Consider the following 18,932-nt stretch of genomic DNA (forward strand, 5'->3'; position numbering starts at 1 on the left):
TTCCTACTGTGAACCCTGCTTGGTCTTCTCCAATTTTTCCTATTATTTCAGTTTCTAGTTTTTCCTTAATAATTTTCCCGTAAAGTCTACCTACCGACGATATTATACTAATTCCTCTATAGTTTTCACATTTTTTCCTGTTTCCTTTATTAGACAATCGTGGGCAGAAATTATGAAGGACTATGTAACGCAGGCTGCAAGAATAAATAATTCCAAACTATGGCCAGTAAACCCGGAAAACAATGTATGCTTAAGGCACTATATTATACAATATTAATTCAACACTTGTAACAGGTACAAGGATACGACAAATAGAAGAAAGACAGTATATTATATTGTCACACTATGTGACACCATGTTAAACAAAATTAAAAAAATTACATTTTTAAAATTTAAATAAACTGTAAACGATTTTTTTTTTAATAAAATTGCATGTCTTGGAACTTTATCTACACGTAAATTATGTCCTTTTAGACCAATTTTGCATTCCAAAGAGCTTAAATTACCGCTGCAAATATATTCTAATATGCTGCTATAATTTTATTTTGTGGTAGACACGAAAACGAGTTTTATTTCCAAATAAAGTGGTTAAAAAAAAATAGAATATATCTACTACATATTTAATAAAAACGTATATTTTTACTCCTTTAACGCTATTATTTTAACCCTATACTTTCATAATTCTTCTTCTTTTGGTGCCTATTCGTTGCGAATATTGGCGATCATTCTGTCTATAATTATTTTATTAACTGATGCTTTAAATAAATTAGTTGTTGTTGTGAAGAACCATTTCCTCAGGTTTTTTAACCATAATATTCTTCTTCTCCCAATTCCTCGCTTTCCGCATACTTTGCCTTGAAGGATTATTTTCAGTAATCTGTATTTAATGCCGTTTCTCATTATACGTCCTAGATATTCTAACTTTCTCCTTTTAATGGTATACATCACCTATCTTTCTTTACCATCCTTCGTAGTACAGTCTCGTTGGTTATCTTGTCCGTCATGATAATAACTTTCATACTTTAAACTTTCATAAAAAATTTACGCAAGATTTGATTTGAATAGAAAACACTGTTTTTTTTTGTTTAGATTTTATTTTTTTATTAAATTATAAAGTACATAGGATAGGGTTATGTATGAAATAGCACATCATGCAAATAGCTCTTTTATTTTTCTATAACCATTTTACATAAGTTTGGCTGAATTTCATTAATCCAGCGTTGAATTTCCTCCGTCAATGCACGGGTGATATGTATGTTAGTGTTCGTTTACTCTATCCAAGCGATTCTGTTGCTGCATTAATTATGATATTTTTGAGTTTTTCCTCAATGTGCCCTGTAGCACTCCTGCCGATGTATGCATAAAATCTCCCCTCGCTATGTTAATCGGTCTACTTGAGAAGTATTCCTTCAGTATGTTTTGTAGGTATGGGGATCCATCCAATTTCTCCAGTATTCCAGTTATTAGTTGAAGGCATTTTTTATGTCCAGAAACAAGGCCACCAACCACTTACTCCTACATGGGCCAGTTAATTCCGTGATCCAACGGACTGCGTCTATTGCAGTTTTCCCTTTCCTAAAACCATACTGAAATATTGATAATAATGGGAGACCTCAATGCAAAAGTGGGAAAAGGTAGATCTGAGAATATCATTGGAGAACATGGATTAGGTCAGCGAAATGAAAGAGGCGATAAGCTGTTTCAATTTTGCCAAGAACAGAATATTACTATTATGAATACATGGTTCAAATTACCTGCGCGCAGACTATATACATGGAGATCGCCACAAGGCAATGATAAAAATTGAATTGCGTCGGAAACCAAATAGATTATATCATGATCAACCAGAGATACCGAAATAGCATACAAAGCGCAAAAACTTACCCCGGTGCAGATGTCCCTTCCGACCACACCTTGCTCGTCGCCAAATTCAAAAACACGTTGAAAAGCATAAAAAGAAGGAGGCCACTTTAAATACACGAATCAAAGAGGCAAGAAACCATGGATAACTAATGAAATATTAGAAATGATGAATGTGAAATGACAACACAAGAACAAAAACTGGAATAAATATAAAGAAATACAAAGACTAATAAGAAAAAAGATAGTGGAAGCAACAGCACAGTGGCTTGTAGAAACTGCGAAGAGATAGAAGACCTACAGAATAAACATGATGATATACTTCTCCATAAGAAAATTAAAGAAATGTGTGGGATCAGAAACGCTAGGCAGTGTGGTACAATAACAAGCACGGATAATAGAGTCCCGACCACAATAGAAGAAATAAGCGTTCAATGGCGAACATACATACAAAACCTATTCTCAGACGATAGAACAATAAATATTGATAGACAAACAAACATCGAAAATAACGACTTGCCCATCTTAACCTCAGAAATAAAATACGCCTTAAAAAATATGAAAACCGGAAAAGCCTCTGGACCTGACTACGTTTATAGTGAAATTATACAACTTTTGGAAGAAGACAATTTAGAACTATTATCAAGACTCTTCAACAGTATATACAAGACTGGTACAATTCCACAAGATTGGTTAACGTCTACGTTTGTGCCTATACCCAAATCAAACTACGCAAAAAAACGTAACGACTTTCGAGTAATAAGTCTCATGCCTCATATTCTGAAGCTATTTCTAAAAATTATCCATAACAGAATTTACAAAAAATGCGAAGAAGATATGGGCCCGGAACAATTTGGCTTTCGAAACGGTATGGGAACTCGAGAAGCTTTGTTTAATTTCATTCTTCTCATGCAAAAGTATCGGGAAAAAACAAAAAGATGTCTACTTGTGCTTTATAGATTATGAAAAGGCTTTTGACAAAGTCAAACACGATCAGCTAATAGAATGCTTGCAAAAAAAGAACCTGGATCCAAACGACATTAATACAATACGTGAACTCTACTGGAACCAAAACGTCTCTGTCAGAACTAAAATAGGTGATACTGAAACCATAAACATCCATAGAGAAGTTAGACACTGTTGTATACTATCACCATTATTATTCAACTTGTAGTCAGAGGACATCTTTGCACATGCTCTAGGTGAAACACAAGGAGGAATAAAAGTCAATGGAAAAATCGTGAACAATATCAGGTATGCCGATGATACAGCACTGATTGCTGGCAGTGAAGAAGAATTACAAATTCTGTTAACCAAAGTAGTGCGAGAAGGAGAGCTATACGGCCTTAAGGTAAATGTAAAAAAAACCAAAACAAGTAATTTCAAAAAAACACACACAAGTTATAAACATACTAATCAACAACAATCTAGTTGAACAAGTAAAAAAGATTAAGTACCTAGGCTGTTGGATACATGAAACCTTAGACCAAGAACAAGAGGTTAAATGTAGAATAGAACAGGCAAGAAACACCTTCTTAAAGATGCGACCGATTTCTCACTACCCGTAATCTTGATTTGTCCCTACCGATACCGCATGATAAAGTGTTATGTATATAGTGTACTATTGCGTGGAAGCTTGGACGTTAACAGTCAGCTCGTTACGACGTTTAGAGAGCTTTGAGATGTAGGTATTTCGTCGTATGCTGAAAATTTTCCGACCGCGTTAGAAATGAAGAAGTTTGGAGGCGTATGAATAGAGAACGTGAACTCACAGAAATTGTCAAGAAGCTTAAAACGTCTTATCTTGGACACATATTTAGACACGACAGGTATAACTTCAGCTTATTATAGAAGGAAAAATAGAAGGCAGACGCGGCCCGGGTAGACGACAAATGACCTGGCTGCGCAAAATCAAAGATTGGACAGGATTAGACTTTCAAAGTTTAATAAGGAAAGCCCAAAATAGGGAAGACTTTGCAGAGGTCATCGCCAACCTTCGCTTAGAAGACGGCACCTAAAGAAGAAGAAGAAACCTATACTGACTTTCAGACAAGCCACCTTTTATCTATGACTTCTTTTTCTAGTCTCAAAAGTATTTCAAAGAAGGAAATAAAAAAATATGGCAATTTAAAATAAAATTGATTTAACATACTGTTAAACAAAAAGTCGCTAAAGGAAGTGTAATGTGTGATACCGGTTTTCTAACGTAAATGTCGTGTTGAACTCGTTTGCTTTGTCTTTACTACACAAAGCGTCGTATAAATAAGATCAAGTATAAAAAATCTAAAAATTGGTGTTATATAACGTTAAATTACTTTTTTACAAGCGCTGTTTACGTATAGACAACTTTTTTTTATTTAGAAAGCTATTGAAGGCCAAATAATTATTGCTACTATTTTATAGTTATTTAAATTAACTGTATCACTTAAAAGGCAACTCCTTACTTATTAATCCGTTATTTTATATCCTATGTGGGTAGGATGTTTGCGGAAAGTGCAGTGAGATATTTTCATACTCCGCAATCTTGTTTTATTTGACATGAGTCATGATATCCGCAGAAAATGTATTTTCGACATTTCGCATTTCGTTACACTTAAGTAAAATTAAATCTTATTCTATTTTGTTCATCTTTGTAGATGTGTACTGATTATGAATATTATTGACATTCTTTCAGAGTTCTTACTACATTAACTCTGGTTCTTTACATTTTTTTCCGAATTGTTTGTAGTGAACTTAAGACAATTTTATCTAGTAGTTTATTCACTGTATTAATCCATATAGTTGGTGATAGCCCCTTACCTCTCTTATCCTCTCATTTTCTCTGGATCATTCATCATTATTCTTGGCACTATAACCCGTGGTGGGTTTTGGCCAATTTCACAAGTTGTCTCAAGTCTTCTCTTCTTTTCATCACATTTCTTTGTTTACTGCCCTGCATTGCTCTCAAATCCTCCTCTAATTCCTTCAACTATCACTTTCTTCCTCCTAAATCCTTCCATCCTTTCGTACAAAATATTTCTCTGATGAATCTCCAAGGGCGATCTTTTCAGGTATTCATCCCTAAGCAATCGTTTTATCTTTACAACACCTTTACCCTCCTACCAACACTTGAAGTTAAAATTTAGTTCTAATTCTCTACCAGACAGCTTCTCTTACTGGTCACTAGATCAAGGGATTCTTCTTTTAAACATTTGAAGAGAAGACTCGTCTGTTGTTTATGTACAGGTTTCAGCTAAAAAAGTGATTACTAGTCTTATCGAAGTCTTTTATAATTTAATTTTAGTTTTTTTTGGATAGCAATGAGGACCTTAATATTTTTATATTACCAAAGTAAGTGCAGTTTTCTATCATAAATCGGTTTGACGGCTCCTAACTTACTTTATCGTATTGACAATTAAAACAGGCAAAATAAAGCGGACTATAAATAAATATGCAAAAGAAAAAACTAACACAGTCAAAAACTATGAGAAACAGATGCACAGTTGAATTAGGGAAGTTCATACCGAGACTCTAAACAAATCAAGCGGACGATTAAATGGTTTTCCGTTATCACCGTGCGACCGGTTTTCGAATGGAACAGTTAAATGTTAATGTGAAGTGATTAAAAAGCAATAAAATAATAATATACTTAAAAATCATAAACTCATCAAATTTTTGTAAATTCAAAAACAAGTCATTAAATTATTTATAATGTCTCCAACGAGGAACGGATCAGAATTTGACAACTATATAATTAGCGAATAAATACAAAATGTTAACAGTCAGTTAATACCAATCCAGTATCAATTAAACCAAATATATTTTTACCCACTAATGCAGATCCCAAACAACCCACAGGCTCAACCAAAAATCAACAATTTACAGGGTTATCCACAAATCTCCTTACAAATATCAGGTTTGTACAATATGCATATAAACCAATCCACAACAACTTCCACCAATATGGTATTTTCACCAAATTAAGAACAATATATAAATCAATAAATGCCCTACAACACCACGTTATAAGTAACATAAATAGCCAGCCCTACTACAGAATGTCATCAACAAGCGATGACGAACCAGAAACTGCGAATGCGTCAACAGAAAACTCATGGCAAGTAGTTAAAGCTACCAAACGTAGAAAAATCAAATGTGGTAACAGACAAAAAAGATGATACCATTACGCTATCGAACAAATATAATACCCTAACGGATACCCAATATAATGAAACCAATCAAAATGAAACAGCGCCAAGAATACCTAAACCACCGCGAATATTTGTTTAAGTTGTAGGGAACTTCCTAGAAATGAGAAAAAAAATTTCAGAAATATCTGAAGCTGAACAATACGAAACCAGGACCATGGCAAATATTATAGTCAAAATATATAGCGACCCACAAATATACAAAAAATTATCAAGATATATGATAGAGAACAACATTATTCATCACACATATCAACCAAAAGAAGAAAGGCTACAGAGTCATAATTAGGTATTTTCACCATTCACATGCAACAGAAGATATCAAAGAAGAACTGACAAAACTAGGTCACAAGGTAAGAAACATTATTAATGCTAAACATATGATTACAAAAGAGCCGGTAAGTATGTTTTTTGTTAACTTTGAACCATCAGACAATAACAAAGATATTTATAGAATTCAGAAAATACAACACTGCAATATACAAATTGAACCAGCCATTTTATGGCCATTCAAAAACATATTGCAATAGAATGTAATCCTTTCTCTTCTAGATCTTCCTGCAGCTCTTCTCCAAAAATCCATTTCCGTCGCTTTCAGCCTTGCCAGTGTTCTTTCTTTCAGTGGCCATACCTCACAGTTGTACAAAGTGATACTTTTTACTATAGTCTCATATATCCTCTTTTTATTTTCTTTGCTGATGGATTGGTCCCATAAAATGCTATTTAACATTGTGATGGCATTTCTCCCTGACGTATTTCTCTCACTTATCGCTTTGTCTAATGTTCCATCTTGTGAAATAGTGATACCCAGATATCTGTAGTCACAACAATGCTTTATCGTGGTGTTATCGTCTAATATGAGATCTTTTTGTTCTACTCCAATGCACAGGTATTCGGTTTTCTGTTTATTTACTTCTAGACCCCATATATCATACTCTTCAATTCATTTTCGTGCCATATAGTTTAAATCGTCATAATCTTGAGCCATTATTACTTGATCGTCTGCAAAGTTGAGCGTATATACCATGGTGTTGGTGAGCGGTATCCCCATTCTCCTGCATTTTTGTTTCCATCTTTTTAAAGCACTTTCGAGGTATATTTTAAATAAAGTGGGGGACAGACAAAATCCTTGCTTTAATCCTTTTGATATTATAAATCCTGTTGTTATTTGTGTCCCTGCTTTTATTTTTGTTATTGGTTGGTTATATAGCACTTTGACGGCTTTTACTATTAATTCTTTATTAATATTCGTGCTTTCCATTGATTGCCACAGCTTCTTCAGTGGAACGCTGTCGTAGGCTTTCCGTATGTCGATGAACAGCATATGAATCTCTTGATTCCATCATCTTGATTTTATCACCCTTTTTATGTATAGTACTGAGGTATGATATCTTCCATTCCGTAGGGATTTCGCTTGTGTTTATGCATTCTTGAAATAGTTGTCGAAGACATTCGTACAATTTGTTCGTTTCGTACTTAAACAATTCTCCAGGTATATCCTCTGGTCCGGGTGCTTTGTTCCTCTTCAGCTGTTTACACACATTTTTAATTTCCCCTGTTGCTACTCTTATTTGCGAGCCAACTATTGAAATTCTATCTTTGTTTTTATTTCTATGTTCCTGAAATTCGACTCTATTCTCTACCAAAAGTCCTTTGAAATACTCTTCCCAGTCTTCCGGTTTTATGGTCTGTAATACTTCTTTATTCTTTTCTTTTCCCAATTTTTTCATCAGTTTCCAATTTTCTGCGCTTCTGGTTCCTTCTAGATAAGTATTTATTCGTTGGCAGTTTGTTTCCCAAGACTCGTTCTTCTTCTTTGAGATTTCCCTTCGTACTTCTGCTTGTTTTTCTTTATATTTTTGCCTTGTAATGATTGGAAGCTTAAATATTGTTGGTATAGTTGTCTTTTACATTTTATTTCTTCCTCTATTTTGTTATCCCACCAGTATGGTTTGTTTACCTTGGGTTTTTGTGTAGTATCACATTGCTTCAAATGTTCATGTAACTTGTCGATATTCTTAGGGGCGGATATTTGTAGCTTCTCATCCAATCTATTTTTGAATGTCTTGGGTACTTTCTTCATCTAGGCTTTTGATGTTGTATCTTCGTTCCTGTATCTTTTCTGTCTTGTTTATGTCTATATGTGTTTTTCTCTGTTGTCTTCGGATTGGGAAGTGTATTTTTGAACGTAATAAATAGTGATCGCTACCGCATGTTGCGCTTCTCTGGACTCTTACATCTTGTACTCTCAGTCGAGTTTTTTGTTTTGTTACAATATAATCGATTATTGATTTTATGTTTCGTGTTTCTTGAATCCATGTATAGCTGTGTATCAGTTTATATGAAAAGTATCCATTTAAGATTCTAAGTTGATTCTGGTTGCATAAATCTATGAATCTTTCACCATATAATATTTAGTTACTATTTATAAATAATTCAACTAAATAATCTAATTGAAAAAATACACCAGCATCTCGTGGGAGTTATCTCTAATAAAAATTCCATTGTTATCTTCCATCTATACATATTTAAGTAATTTGAAATGAGAGTAAAAGTGAATTAGGTTAAGCTATTGTTTAACGAAACAGTGACAATGCGAATTAATAAATTATTGTTTCCAGGGTACATTTACCAACAACTCCCACAATAAATTACCTTGTCCTTGATACATTTGTGTAATGAATAGGATATGTAGTTAATTTCCTATTCAAACCGGTTTTGCGGCTGTATGATCGGATTTGCTCTCGATGGAAATGCATATTTAAGAAATATGAGTAAAAGGTTACAATTAAACCAGTTATTTTAACGTATTTTGTATTGTGTGACTTTAACGGGTTATTTTTCTTCTTCTTCAAGTGCCCTGTCCGTTGCGAACGTTGGCTATTAACATGGCAATTTTGATCTTATTTGCGGCGCTTCTGAATAGTTCGACCGATGTGAGCCCGAACCACTTCCTCAGATTTTGGAGCCACGAGTGTCTTCTCCTGCCTGGCCCTCGCTTACTGTCTATTTTTCCCTGGACAATCAATTGCAGTAGACGGTACTTATCGTGTCTCAATATGTGGCCTAGATATTCAAGCTTTCTTTGTTTAATTGTACTCACGATTTCTTTCTCCTTTCCGATTCTTTGGATTACCTCTGTGTTGGTGACATGTTCGGTCCAGGATATACGAAGAATGCGTCGGTACACCCACATTTCGAATGCTTCTAGTTTTCTCGTAAGCGTCTCCGTCAGCGTCCAGGCCTCCACACCATACAGTAAGATCGGAAAAATGTAGCATTTAACTAGACGTAGTTTTAGGGGAAGAGACAAATCCCTGCTTATGAGGAGCTTTTTCATATTGCTAAATGCTGCTCTAGCTCGTTCTATTCTCGCCTTAATTTCTGTGGCCTGTTCCCATTTTGCATTTACGTTGGTGCCAAGGTACACATAAGATTCTACATGGTCAATTAGTATGTTACTTATCCGTAACTGTCGAGCAGGCTGTTGCTTCCTGCTTATCAGCATCCACTTTGTCTTCTTGAAGTTGAGGCTCAGGCCGTATTCCTCACTAACTGAATAAACTCTTTCCATTACCTGCTGTAATTCGTCTATGGTACTGGCAAGGATCACCGTGTCGTCGGCATATCTTATATTGTTTGTTAACTCGCCGTTTATTTTTATGCCCTCATTTGCATTTTCCATACATTTATTAAATATTTCTTCAGAATAAATATTGAATAGGAGTGGGGATAATATACAACCCTGACGGACACCTCTTTTGATCTGCACACTTTTAGTGAGTTCGTTGCCAATTTTTGCTCTTGCTGTTTGACCCCAGTATAGGTTTGCCACAATTCGAATGTCCTTGTCGTCAATACCTGTCTTTCGCAGAATATCTATCAATTGTTCATGATTGACATTGTCAAATGCTTTTCTAAAATCCACAAAGCACAAATACACGTCCTTATCAACGTCTCTACACCGCTGTATAAGCACCTGGAGAGCGAAAATTGCTTCTCTAGTTCCAAGTGCTTTCCGAAAGCCAAACTGCGATCTATCAATATTTGACTCACATTTATCATATATTCTTCTATGAATGATCTTAGTGAACGCTTTAGTGACATGATTAATCAAGCTTATAAGCCGGTAGTCATCACAGATCTGGGCCTTTGGTTTCTTCGGGATTGTAATAAATGTTGACTGCAGCCAGTTCTCCGGGATTTTACCGCTATTATATATGTTGTTAAAAAGTTCAACTAGATTATCAAGGAACTGTTTGTCTGATTTACATAGGATCTTTAATATTTCGCAGGGTACATTGTCCGGACCTGCTGACTTATTGTTTTTTAGTGCTGCAATGGCATCTTCTATCTCCGATTTAAGGATTGAAGGTCCTGTTTCTCCTTCTCCATATAGGTGATCATCAGTCCTGTCAGATGCAAATAATTTTTCTATGTATGATTTCCATGTTTCTAAGATCGTTGATGGCTCCGAGATAAGATTTCCATCGCCATCTTTTATGCTGTTGGGTGACTTATTGAATTTCCTCTTGTTTGTCATTGATTTTATTTTTTTGTGCATATTGTAACTGTCGTATTTTCGTTCGTATTGTTCTATTTCCCTGCATTCGTTGGAAAACCATTTTTCTTTGGCTTCTCGAATTTTCGTTCTTATGATTTTGTGGATCTGCTGATATTTTTCTTCATTTTTATTCTTGAATTTACGTCTTTCATCCATCATATCCATTATCTCATCAGACATCCATTCGTTCTTCTTTCGTCTGTCACGCTTTAATAGAGTCGCGCATGTTGTTTGGATTGCTTCCCTCGATTTATCCCATCTCTCTATTATGTCCGACGTGTTCTCGTTAATGTCGTTTATTTTCTTTCCTAGTTGTTCTCGTACTTTTATTTCGGTTTTTGGGTTTTTGGGTTATTTTTATAATAGCTAATACTATCAATATTATCGTCATGTATTATCTAGTAGAAATAAGAGCTAAACGATAATCTTTAGTTCGTGGAGCATAACAATTGTTTTTAAATCGTTTGACCATTGTGCTTGCTAGTGATCGCATAGAGCAGCGTTTCCCAAACTTATTTTTCCATGGCCCGGTTATTTTGTGCTTATCCTTCGTGAGCCACTAATTTCTTTTGCATACCCTGGTGTGTGTGTGTACAAGAAAACATATTTAAATATTTATTATAGTTTTATATATTTTAATAAAAAATCATCAGCTCAAACAAAAATGTAATAAAACAAAATAAAAATCAAATACACTCGCGATCATAAAATCCGGGTCATCTTGAAAATTTCAAGTTTCTTCAATATTTTTGCCTCTGGTGCAGTAATAACCTTTTTTTTGGGTAATTTATTTTTTATTTGTCATCAATGTTTGTTTTGAAAGAAAAAAAAATGGTTTTTTATTGTTTTTATTGAAAAAAACAGAAAACAAATCAAATTATTGATAAAACAGACATACGAAAAAATATGGAAAATACAGAACGTGGTAAAAAATCAGTGAAATTTCAATGACCAATATCGTGTATTGCCTCCCCTTGCTCTAATAACCTCTTGCAGACGACGGGGCATACTCTCATATTTTCTCCGGATTACATGTTGTGGTATGTTATTCCACTCACTCACTAACAGATCCTTAAGCTCCTGTGCGTTGTTATGAGGAGGTGTATGGGTTTGAATACGTTTTTTCAAATGGTCCCAGAGATGTTCGATGGGATTCAGGTCCGGAGACCTAGCTGGCCAGGCTACTCTCGTAATTCCTACTTCGTCCAAGCATTACATACTGATCCTGGGAACGTACGATCGCACGTTGTCCTGCATAAAAACGGCGTTTTCTCCAAGCCCTGCCATGTTGGGCATAACATGTTCTTCCGGAATCTCCGTAATATACCTTCGTGCAGTTAGGGACCCATTTTCGATGAAGGGTAATTCTGTGTGGAAGTCGGAAGATATACCTCCCCAAGCCATGACCGAGCCTCCACCAAATGGCATTCTAGGAGCAATGCAAGATTGTGAATATCGTTCACCGGTTCTTCTCCAAACTCTTACACGTCTATCGGATCCAGTTAGGCAGAAACGGGATTCATCTGAGAATAACACTTTGCTACAATCGTTAATTCCCCAACGCGCGTATTGTCGAGCAAAAGCTTGTCGTGCAACTCAAGGCACCCGGCGAAGTGGCGGTCTTCTAGCCATTACCCGAGAAGATAGTCAAGAAGAACGGAGTCTTCTTTTGACTGTTGCAACACTAAAATTGCGATTTCGTATTTCCTCTAGACGATTTTGATGCATAACCGCTGTTGAGGTCCGGTTTCGTAAAGACTGAAACACAAGGAAACGGTCATCTAGTGCCGTGGTCGTTGTTCTTCGTCCAGAGCCAGGTCGCCTGGTTAGCAAACTTGCCTCCTGAAAGCGTTGAAGCACTCGTTGAACCGTAGAAAGGCTTACGCCAACAGTTCTTGTGACTTTCCGTTGAGTGTGACCGTCTTCCACAAGTGCAACAATTTGTGCCATTTCAACAGTCAAAGGCATTTTTGTCAAAAAATAAACACTAATAATGGCACTAATAAACACTAATGGTGGCAATAATAAACGTTTGTCCGTTGCATTTGAACAGAAAGTCGAAGCACAAACGAGACATTTAAAACAAGCGGAGTTACAGGTAGCGTCCATTTTGGGAAGTGTGCACTTTACCGCGCAATTGGCACTATTGGAATTCTTTGTTACAAAGGAAACCGCAACAATTCTCAAAAACATGCATTAGTTTGTATTTGTGTTATTATTATTTACGATAAAGCTCGTTAAAAATGAAATATCGGTGATTTTCAAGGTGACCCGGATTTTATGATCGCGAGTGTACTTTAGTAATGAAAAGTATGCAGTTGTTTCTAGTTAACTAAAAACTTTGGAGGAAAAGATGTTAATTTTAAACTCAGATCCGGTTCTACTTCCAAATGGTTCCTATATTTATTTTTGAGGAAAACCAGTGTTGAAAACCCTGCCTCACATTTATAGGTCGTAACAAAAGTAATTAGAAACTTTATCGCTTTTTCTGCTAAAACTGGGTACTCCTGGCGACAAGAGAGCCAAAAATCTATCAGTGGTATTTTGTCAAATATGTCTTTGAGTGCCCTATCACACGATAGTTCAATTATAGACTCAATATCTAAATCCGGAAGTCCTGTCTCGGATTCTACGAGTACGTCAATTGTAAATGGATTCCTTATCTTCATGCTTTGATGCAGTTGATGGGGGGAAAATATTCCTTTAGATTTGCCTCCAGTCCTAGCAGGTGTTCCTTGAATGCCGCTGAAATCTCATCCGGCAATGAATTCACGTTATACTCTTTTTGTAGTTCGGTTAGCTTTGTAATTTTGCTGCTTCCGCGCGACGTTTCCACAAATTATGTTTATTGTTGCAGCTTCCTCCTCCTCTTGTCTTATATATATATATATATATATATATATATATATATATATATATATATATATATATATATATATATATATATATATATATATATATATATATACAGTGCTAGTCAAAAGTCCGTTCCCCCTCGTATCTTTTGAACGAATATTGTTATAATCGTGAAATTTGGAGGGAGGTAATAAACAGACGTAGGCTTCTCAACTAGTCATAACAAATAATGTAATAGTGACAGATGACGTTAGATCGCCACTGTGACAGATAATTTTAAATGGGACCTTATGGCAAGTGATACCTCTTGAAAGGTATTGAAAATACCTATTCGGTTATAATAATTTTGTTTGAGTTTAAGCTCATTTTGATGAATAAATTAAATCAATACTAAAATTGTAGCTTCTCATTTAATTAATAAATATTTAACAACCAGATCTTATATAAAGTGTTCAAAATATGCTCCATCTACTTCCTGACAATAATGCATTCTATTTCTGAACTCTTGCCGTACTCGTTCAAATGTGTCGGGGGAAATTGCTCTACATTCTTCAACAATTCGTTGTTTCAAAATGCCAATATTGTCGGGTGCTTTAGCTAACTTTATATTTTAAGTATCCCCACCGAAAAAAAAACTAATGGTGTGAAGTCCGGTGACCGAGCTGACCATTCTATCGTACCTCATCGTCCAATCCATCTACCACTATATTCCTCATCTAGGTAACGTCTTACTGCACCACAATGGTGTGCCGGGGCACCATCGTGTTAAAACGTTGTTTTAAAGTTGCCGAATTCATCTGGATTATCCTCCAAAATATCAAGTATTAACAGTTTAATTACATTTTGTAACATCTCCAGATACACTTCACCGGTTAAGTTAGTATTGAGAAAAACAGGCCCAACTATGTGGCTTCCCAAAATAACTGCCCAAACATTTAGTTTTTTTTGGAAATTGAGTATATGTTTCACGAAAGACGTAAGGGTTTGTGTCACTCCAATACCTCACATTGTGTGTGTTAACATTTCCATTGAAAAAAAGTACTCGTCACTAAATCAAATTGTTTTTATGTATTCGGGCTGTTGGTTAATTTTATTGGACATATTTTTACAGAATTCTAGTCTTTGGTCGGGGTCATCATCTGAAAGTTAATGCACAATTTTTAATTTGTATGGATGACATTTGTTTTCAGCCAACACTCGGTATACCGTTTTTTGGCTGATTTCATAGATAGATGCAACTTAGGATGTAGAAGAAGTAGGGTTCACTACCATTTCTGAAATTATGTCTGTTTTTTGTCATCACTAATTGTTAGTCGACCAGATCGTTTGACATCTTGAACACTACCTGTTTGTTTAAACTTCCGAAGAAGCTTCCTCAAATAAGCTCTCGATGTAGGGCGATCGGGGTACCTCTTATTAAAAAGAGGTTCGGCTGCATGGGAATTGTTTCCACATTCACTAATTATTAACACAGCTGCTACTTTGTCGGCTACAGTACGTACCATTCTGCCTTTGTAAAAAATTAAACGTCTCGTTAAACAATAATTAAAATAAATATTATTTAAGAACAACTAACTAAAAACAACTTGACTAAACTTGAATTGACCAAACTAAGCAGAAACAGAAACTAAATATTAAGCTATAAACGCTTTTGCAAACTAAAAAAACTAGAGAATTGACAAACGTCACCTTTTTTGAAAAATAACCAAAGCTGGACGTTAGAATTTTTATTAATTAAATCCCAAAATAGAATTTTAGTATTTTAGTAATTTAATTTATTCGTCAAAATCATCTTAAATCCAAACAAAATTAGTATGATTGAATAAGTATATAAAAATGATTGTAGTTTCGCATTTAATTAATAAATATTCTAACGTTCGCCTCTGATTAATTGTCAAAAAAGTTGACGTTGACGTAAAAACGTCAGTATTAGTGTTAAGATAATATGGATTCAATGCCAAGTACTAATGGTAATTATCCTTCTCCACTTAAAAAACGCCGAGTAGATTTGGGTCATTTATCATTAAATGAAAAATAATGGATTATAAAGATGTACAAACAAATAAAAATTGATAATCCTGGAATAAAAATAACAGCCATGGTAGCAAAAATAAAACATGCAACAGGTTAGTTTTGCAGAAAATAGTTATTGTTAAAATCAAGACTTACTAAAGTAATGTGCTAATTTTAGGTGTTGCCAATTCAACTATTTACAAAACAATTAAGGAATATAAGCAGACTGGATCAGTGATAAACAAGATGTCCTAAACAATATGTATGAACATAAGTCTGCACCTGTATATTTGAAAAATGGGCAATCCCATAAAAACTGGTTATATTCCTATAAAGTAGCATACAATATTTGTTGTTTAAGTTAATGCGCTGATGAAATAATGTAAAATTTTATTGGATTTTGGATATAATTTTATCACGAATATATCGCTTTCGTATACGTTCCGGACAATTTTCGTCTACAATGTGATAAATAAATTCTAAAAATTCTTCATAACAATCCAACATTTTTTTATTGTGATTAGAAAAACAAATATATATATATATATATATATATATATATATATATATATACATATATATATCTTCTTCTTCTTCTTCTAATGGCGCTACAACCCTTTGTGAGTCTTGGCCTGCTTAACAATGTTCTTCCATTCTGCCCTGTCGGATACTTTCCTTCGCCACTGCCTGATGTTCATGGTTTTAAGATCCCTCTCTACGTCGTCTATGCATCTTTTACGGGGCCTTCCTCTTGTTCTGTTTCCTTGGGGCTTCCATCTCTGGACTACTTTTACAGCTCGATTATCTGGCATTCTTTCTAGGTGACCAAGCCAGTTTAGTCTTTGTGACTTTACAAATCTGACAATATCTGCGCTCTGCATTAGTTCATCCAGCTCGTGATTCATTTTAATTCTCCACGAACCATCGCTGCATTGGGTTGGTCCAAATATCTTCCTTAGTATTTTGCGCTCAAATATTCTCAGTTGATTTTCATCAGTGGTTGAGAGGGTCCACGTTTCACATCCATATGTGACCACTGGTCTAATTACTGTTTTGTAGATTCTCAGCTTAGACTCACGATTCAGTAACTTACTTTTCATTAAGTCTTTGTATGCATAAAAGCACTTATTACCGCTAAGAATCCGTGCTTGTATTTCTTGACTGATGTTGTTGTTGTCATTTACTATTTAGCCTAGGTAGGGAAAAGTGGAGGCATATTTGTAGGTATGGTTGTCTACCTTCAGATTCTCATGTTCATTCGATTTTGTGCACTCCATATATTTTGTTTTGCTTTTATTAATATATAGACCAAACGTAGCAGCTTCTCGTTTCAGTTCTATTACTTTTTCGCTTAATACACTTTTGTTGCGGCTTATTATGGCAACATCATCCGCATATGCGCATATTTGCATAGATCTTGTATTAATACAGCCGTTTATATCCAGTTTTCTAACAACAGCTTCTAAAGTTAGATTAAAAAGTGTTGTTGATAAGGCATCCCCTTGTCTAACTCCATTTTCAATATCAAAGGCCTGCGTCATATCTCCATCTATTCTCACCATAGCTTTGGAACCCTCCAGAGTCATTCGTATAAGTTTAACCAACTTATTGGGTATCCCTAACATAGATAGTTGCTTTAACATCTTTTGTCGATCTACTCCATCAAACGCCTGTTTGAAATCGATATACAAGTTGTAAATAGATATGTTATATTCAACACATTTTTCATGTATACCTCTTAACATTTGTATTTGGTCAATAGTTGACCTCTTTGGTCTGAAGCCACATTGGTATTCACCAATAATCTCCTCCGAAAACGATTCCAGGCGGCTATATATAATTCCTGATAATATCTTGTAGATGACATTTAAAACTGTTATGCCCCTATAATTTTTGCAGAGTCGTTTGTCTCCCCCTTTGTACATAGGAAGTATGATTCCCACTTTCCAATCTTCTGGGATGACTTCTAGTGTCCATATGCGGTCGATTAGTTTATGGATACGCCTCCATAGCGCATGTCCACCATTCTTTATCAGTTCTGCAGTTATTCCATCTGTGCCAGGTGCTTTGTTATTTTTTAAATGTTTTGTGACGTTTATCGTTTCTTCCAATGTTGGTTGCTTAACTAGTTGTTCTGCTGTGTGGTGAATTATCTCTTCATCTTCGTTTTGTTCTTTTTCTGGGTTTAACAGCTCTTGAAAATGCTCCTTCCACCTTTTCATTATTTCCTCTTTCTCGCTGATAATTGCCCCATTTTTGTCCTTGCAAACTGTTGATCTTGTTATGTATCCTTGGGTGCATTGCTTGATTTCCTTGTAAAATTTTCTAGCCTCTCTTCTGTTATTATAATCTGTAATTTGTTGTATTTTTCTATTCAACATTTCTCTCTTTTTCCTTCTGCATATTTTCTTTGCATCTTTTCTGAGTTCTTCATATGCCTTTCTATTCGATCGGGAATCCCTTTGTAGACATTTTTGTCTAGCTATATTTTTGCTATTTATTACTTGTTGGCAATCTTGGTCAAACCATTCCTTGTTTCTTTGGCTTGAGGTTTCACCTAATGTTTCCTTTGCCATATTTGTAATTGTCGTTTTGATGATATTCCATTCTTCTTCAATGTTGTTTTGTTCTCCTCTTTCATTTAATATTACTTTTATTTTCTGCTGGTACTCATTCTTCTTTTTAGGATTTTTAAACATATATGTATTCCCTTTTCTTTGTTTGGCGCCTTTCTCTTTTCTTACCATTGATATTCTTTGTTTTATCTTCGATATAACCAAGAAATGGTCCGAATCGCAATTTGCGCCTCTATATGTTCTAACATCTGTTACGGAGGTTGCCCACCGCTTAGATATTAATATGTGATCAATTTGATTAAATTTATTAGTACCAGGTATCATCCAGGTTCCTTTATGAATATTTTTATGAGGAAAACACGTACTAACAACTCTTAGTTTGTTTGCCATTGCCAACTGTGCCACTCTCATACCGTTGTTGCTGGTAATATCATGTAAACTATGCTTACCAAAGGATTCTGCATATATTTTCTCTTTTCCCAGCTTCGCGTTCATATCACCCAGAACTATAACTGCATCTCTCTTCGGTGCGTTTTCACATTTTACTTGTAGTTGGTCATAGAATTGGTCGGTTACTAGTTCATCTGCTGCTTCTGTTGGGGCATGGATATTAATAATTGTAACATTATGAAATTTTCCCCTTAGACGTATTTTGCATATTCTTTCATTAACTGGAGTAAAACCCAATACTGACCTGCGGCATTTATGCTTTACGATAAAACCCACTCCAAAGTCTCCTTGTCTTTCTGCTCCACAGTAGTACATACTGTATTCTTTTTTATTTATGCAACCATGCCCTTTAAATCTGATTTCTTGGAGAGCGATTTTCTTCTACAATGTGATAAATAAACTCTAAAAATTCTTCATAACAATCCA

General features: G+C 35.0%; 1 protein-coding gene across 1 annotated transcript in view; it reads right to left on the reverse strand.

Moving 5' to 3' along the window:
* LOC140433949 (ionotropic receptor 75a-like) overlaps positions 1-8,130 on the reverse strand; it is a 48,532-nt gene extending 40,402 nt beyond the window's left edge. Inside the window, exons 1-3 of the mRNA XM_072521920.1 lie at positions 8,008-8,130; positions 4,789-4,958; positions 1,514-1,575 (exon numbers count right to left, since the gene is read on the reverse strand). Coding sequence (XP_072378021.1) covers positions 1,514-1,575; positions 4,789-4,958; positions 8,008-8,130 — 355 coding nt within the window. The remainder of the gene's footprint in view (positions 1-1,513; positions 1,576-4,788; positions 4,959-8,007) is intronic.
* Positions 8,131-18,932: the final 10,802 nt, after the last annotated feature.

This window comes from Diabrotica undecimpunctata, chromosome 2, assembly GCF_040954645.1.
Source record: "Diabrotica undecimpunctata isolate CICGRU chromosome 2, icDiaUnde3, whole genome shotgun sequence".
NCBI classification, from domain to species: domain Eukaryota; kingdom Metazoa; phylum Arthropoda; class Insecta; order Coleoptera; family Chrysomelidae; genus Diabrotica; species Diabrotica undecimpunctata.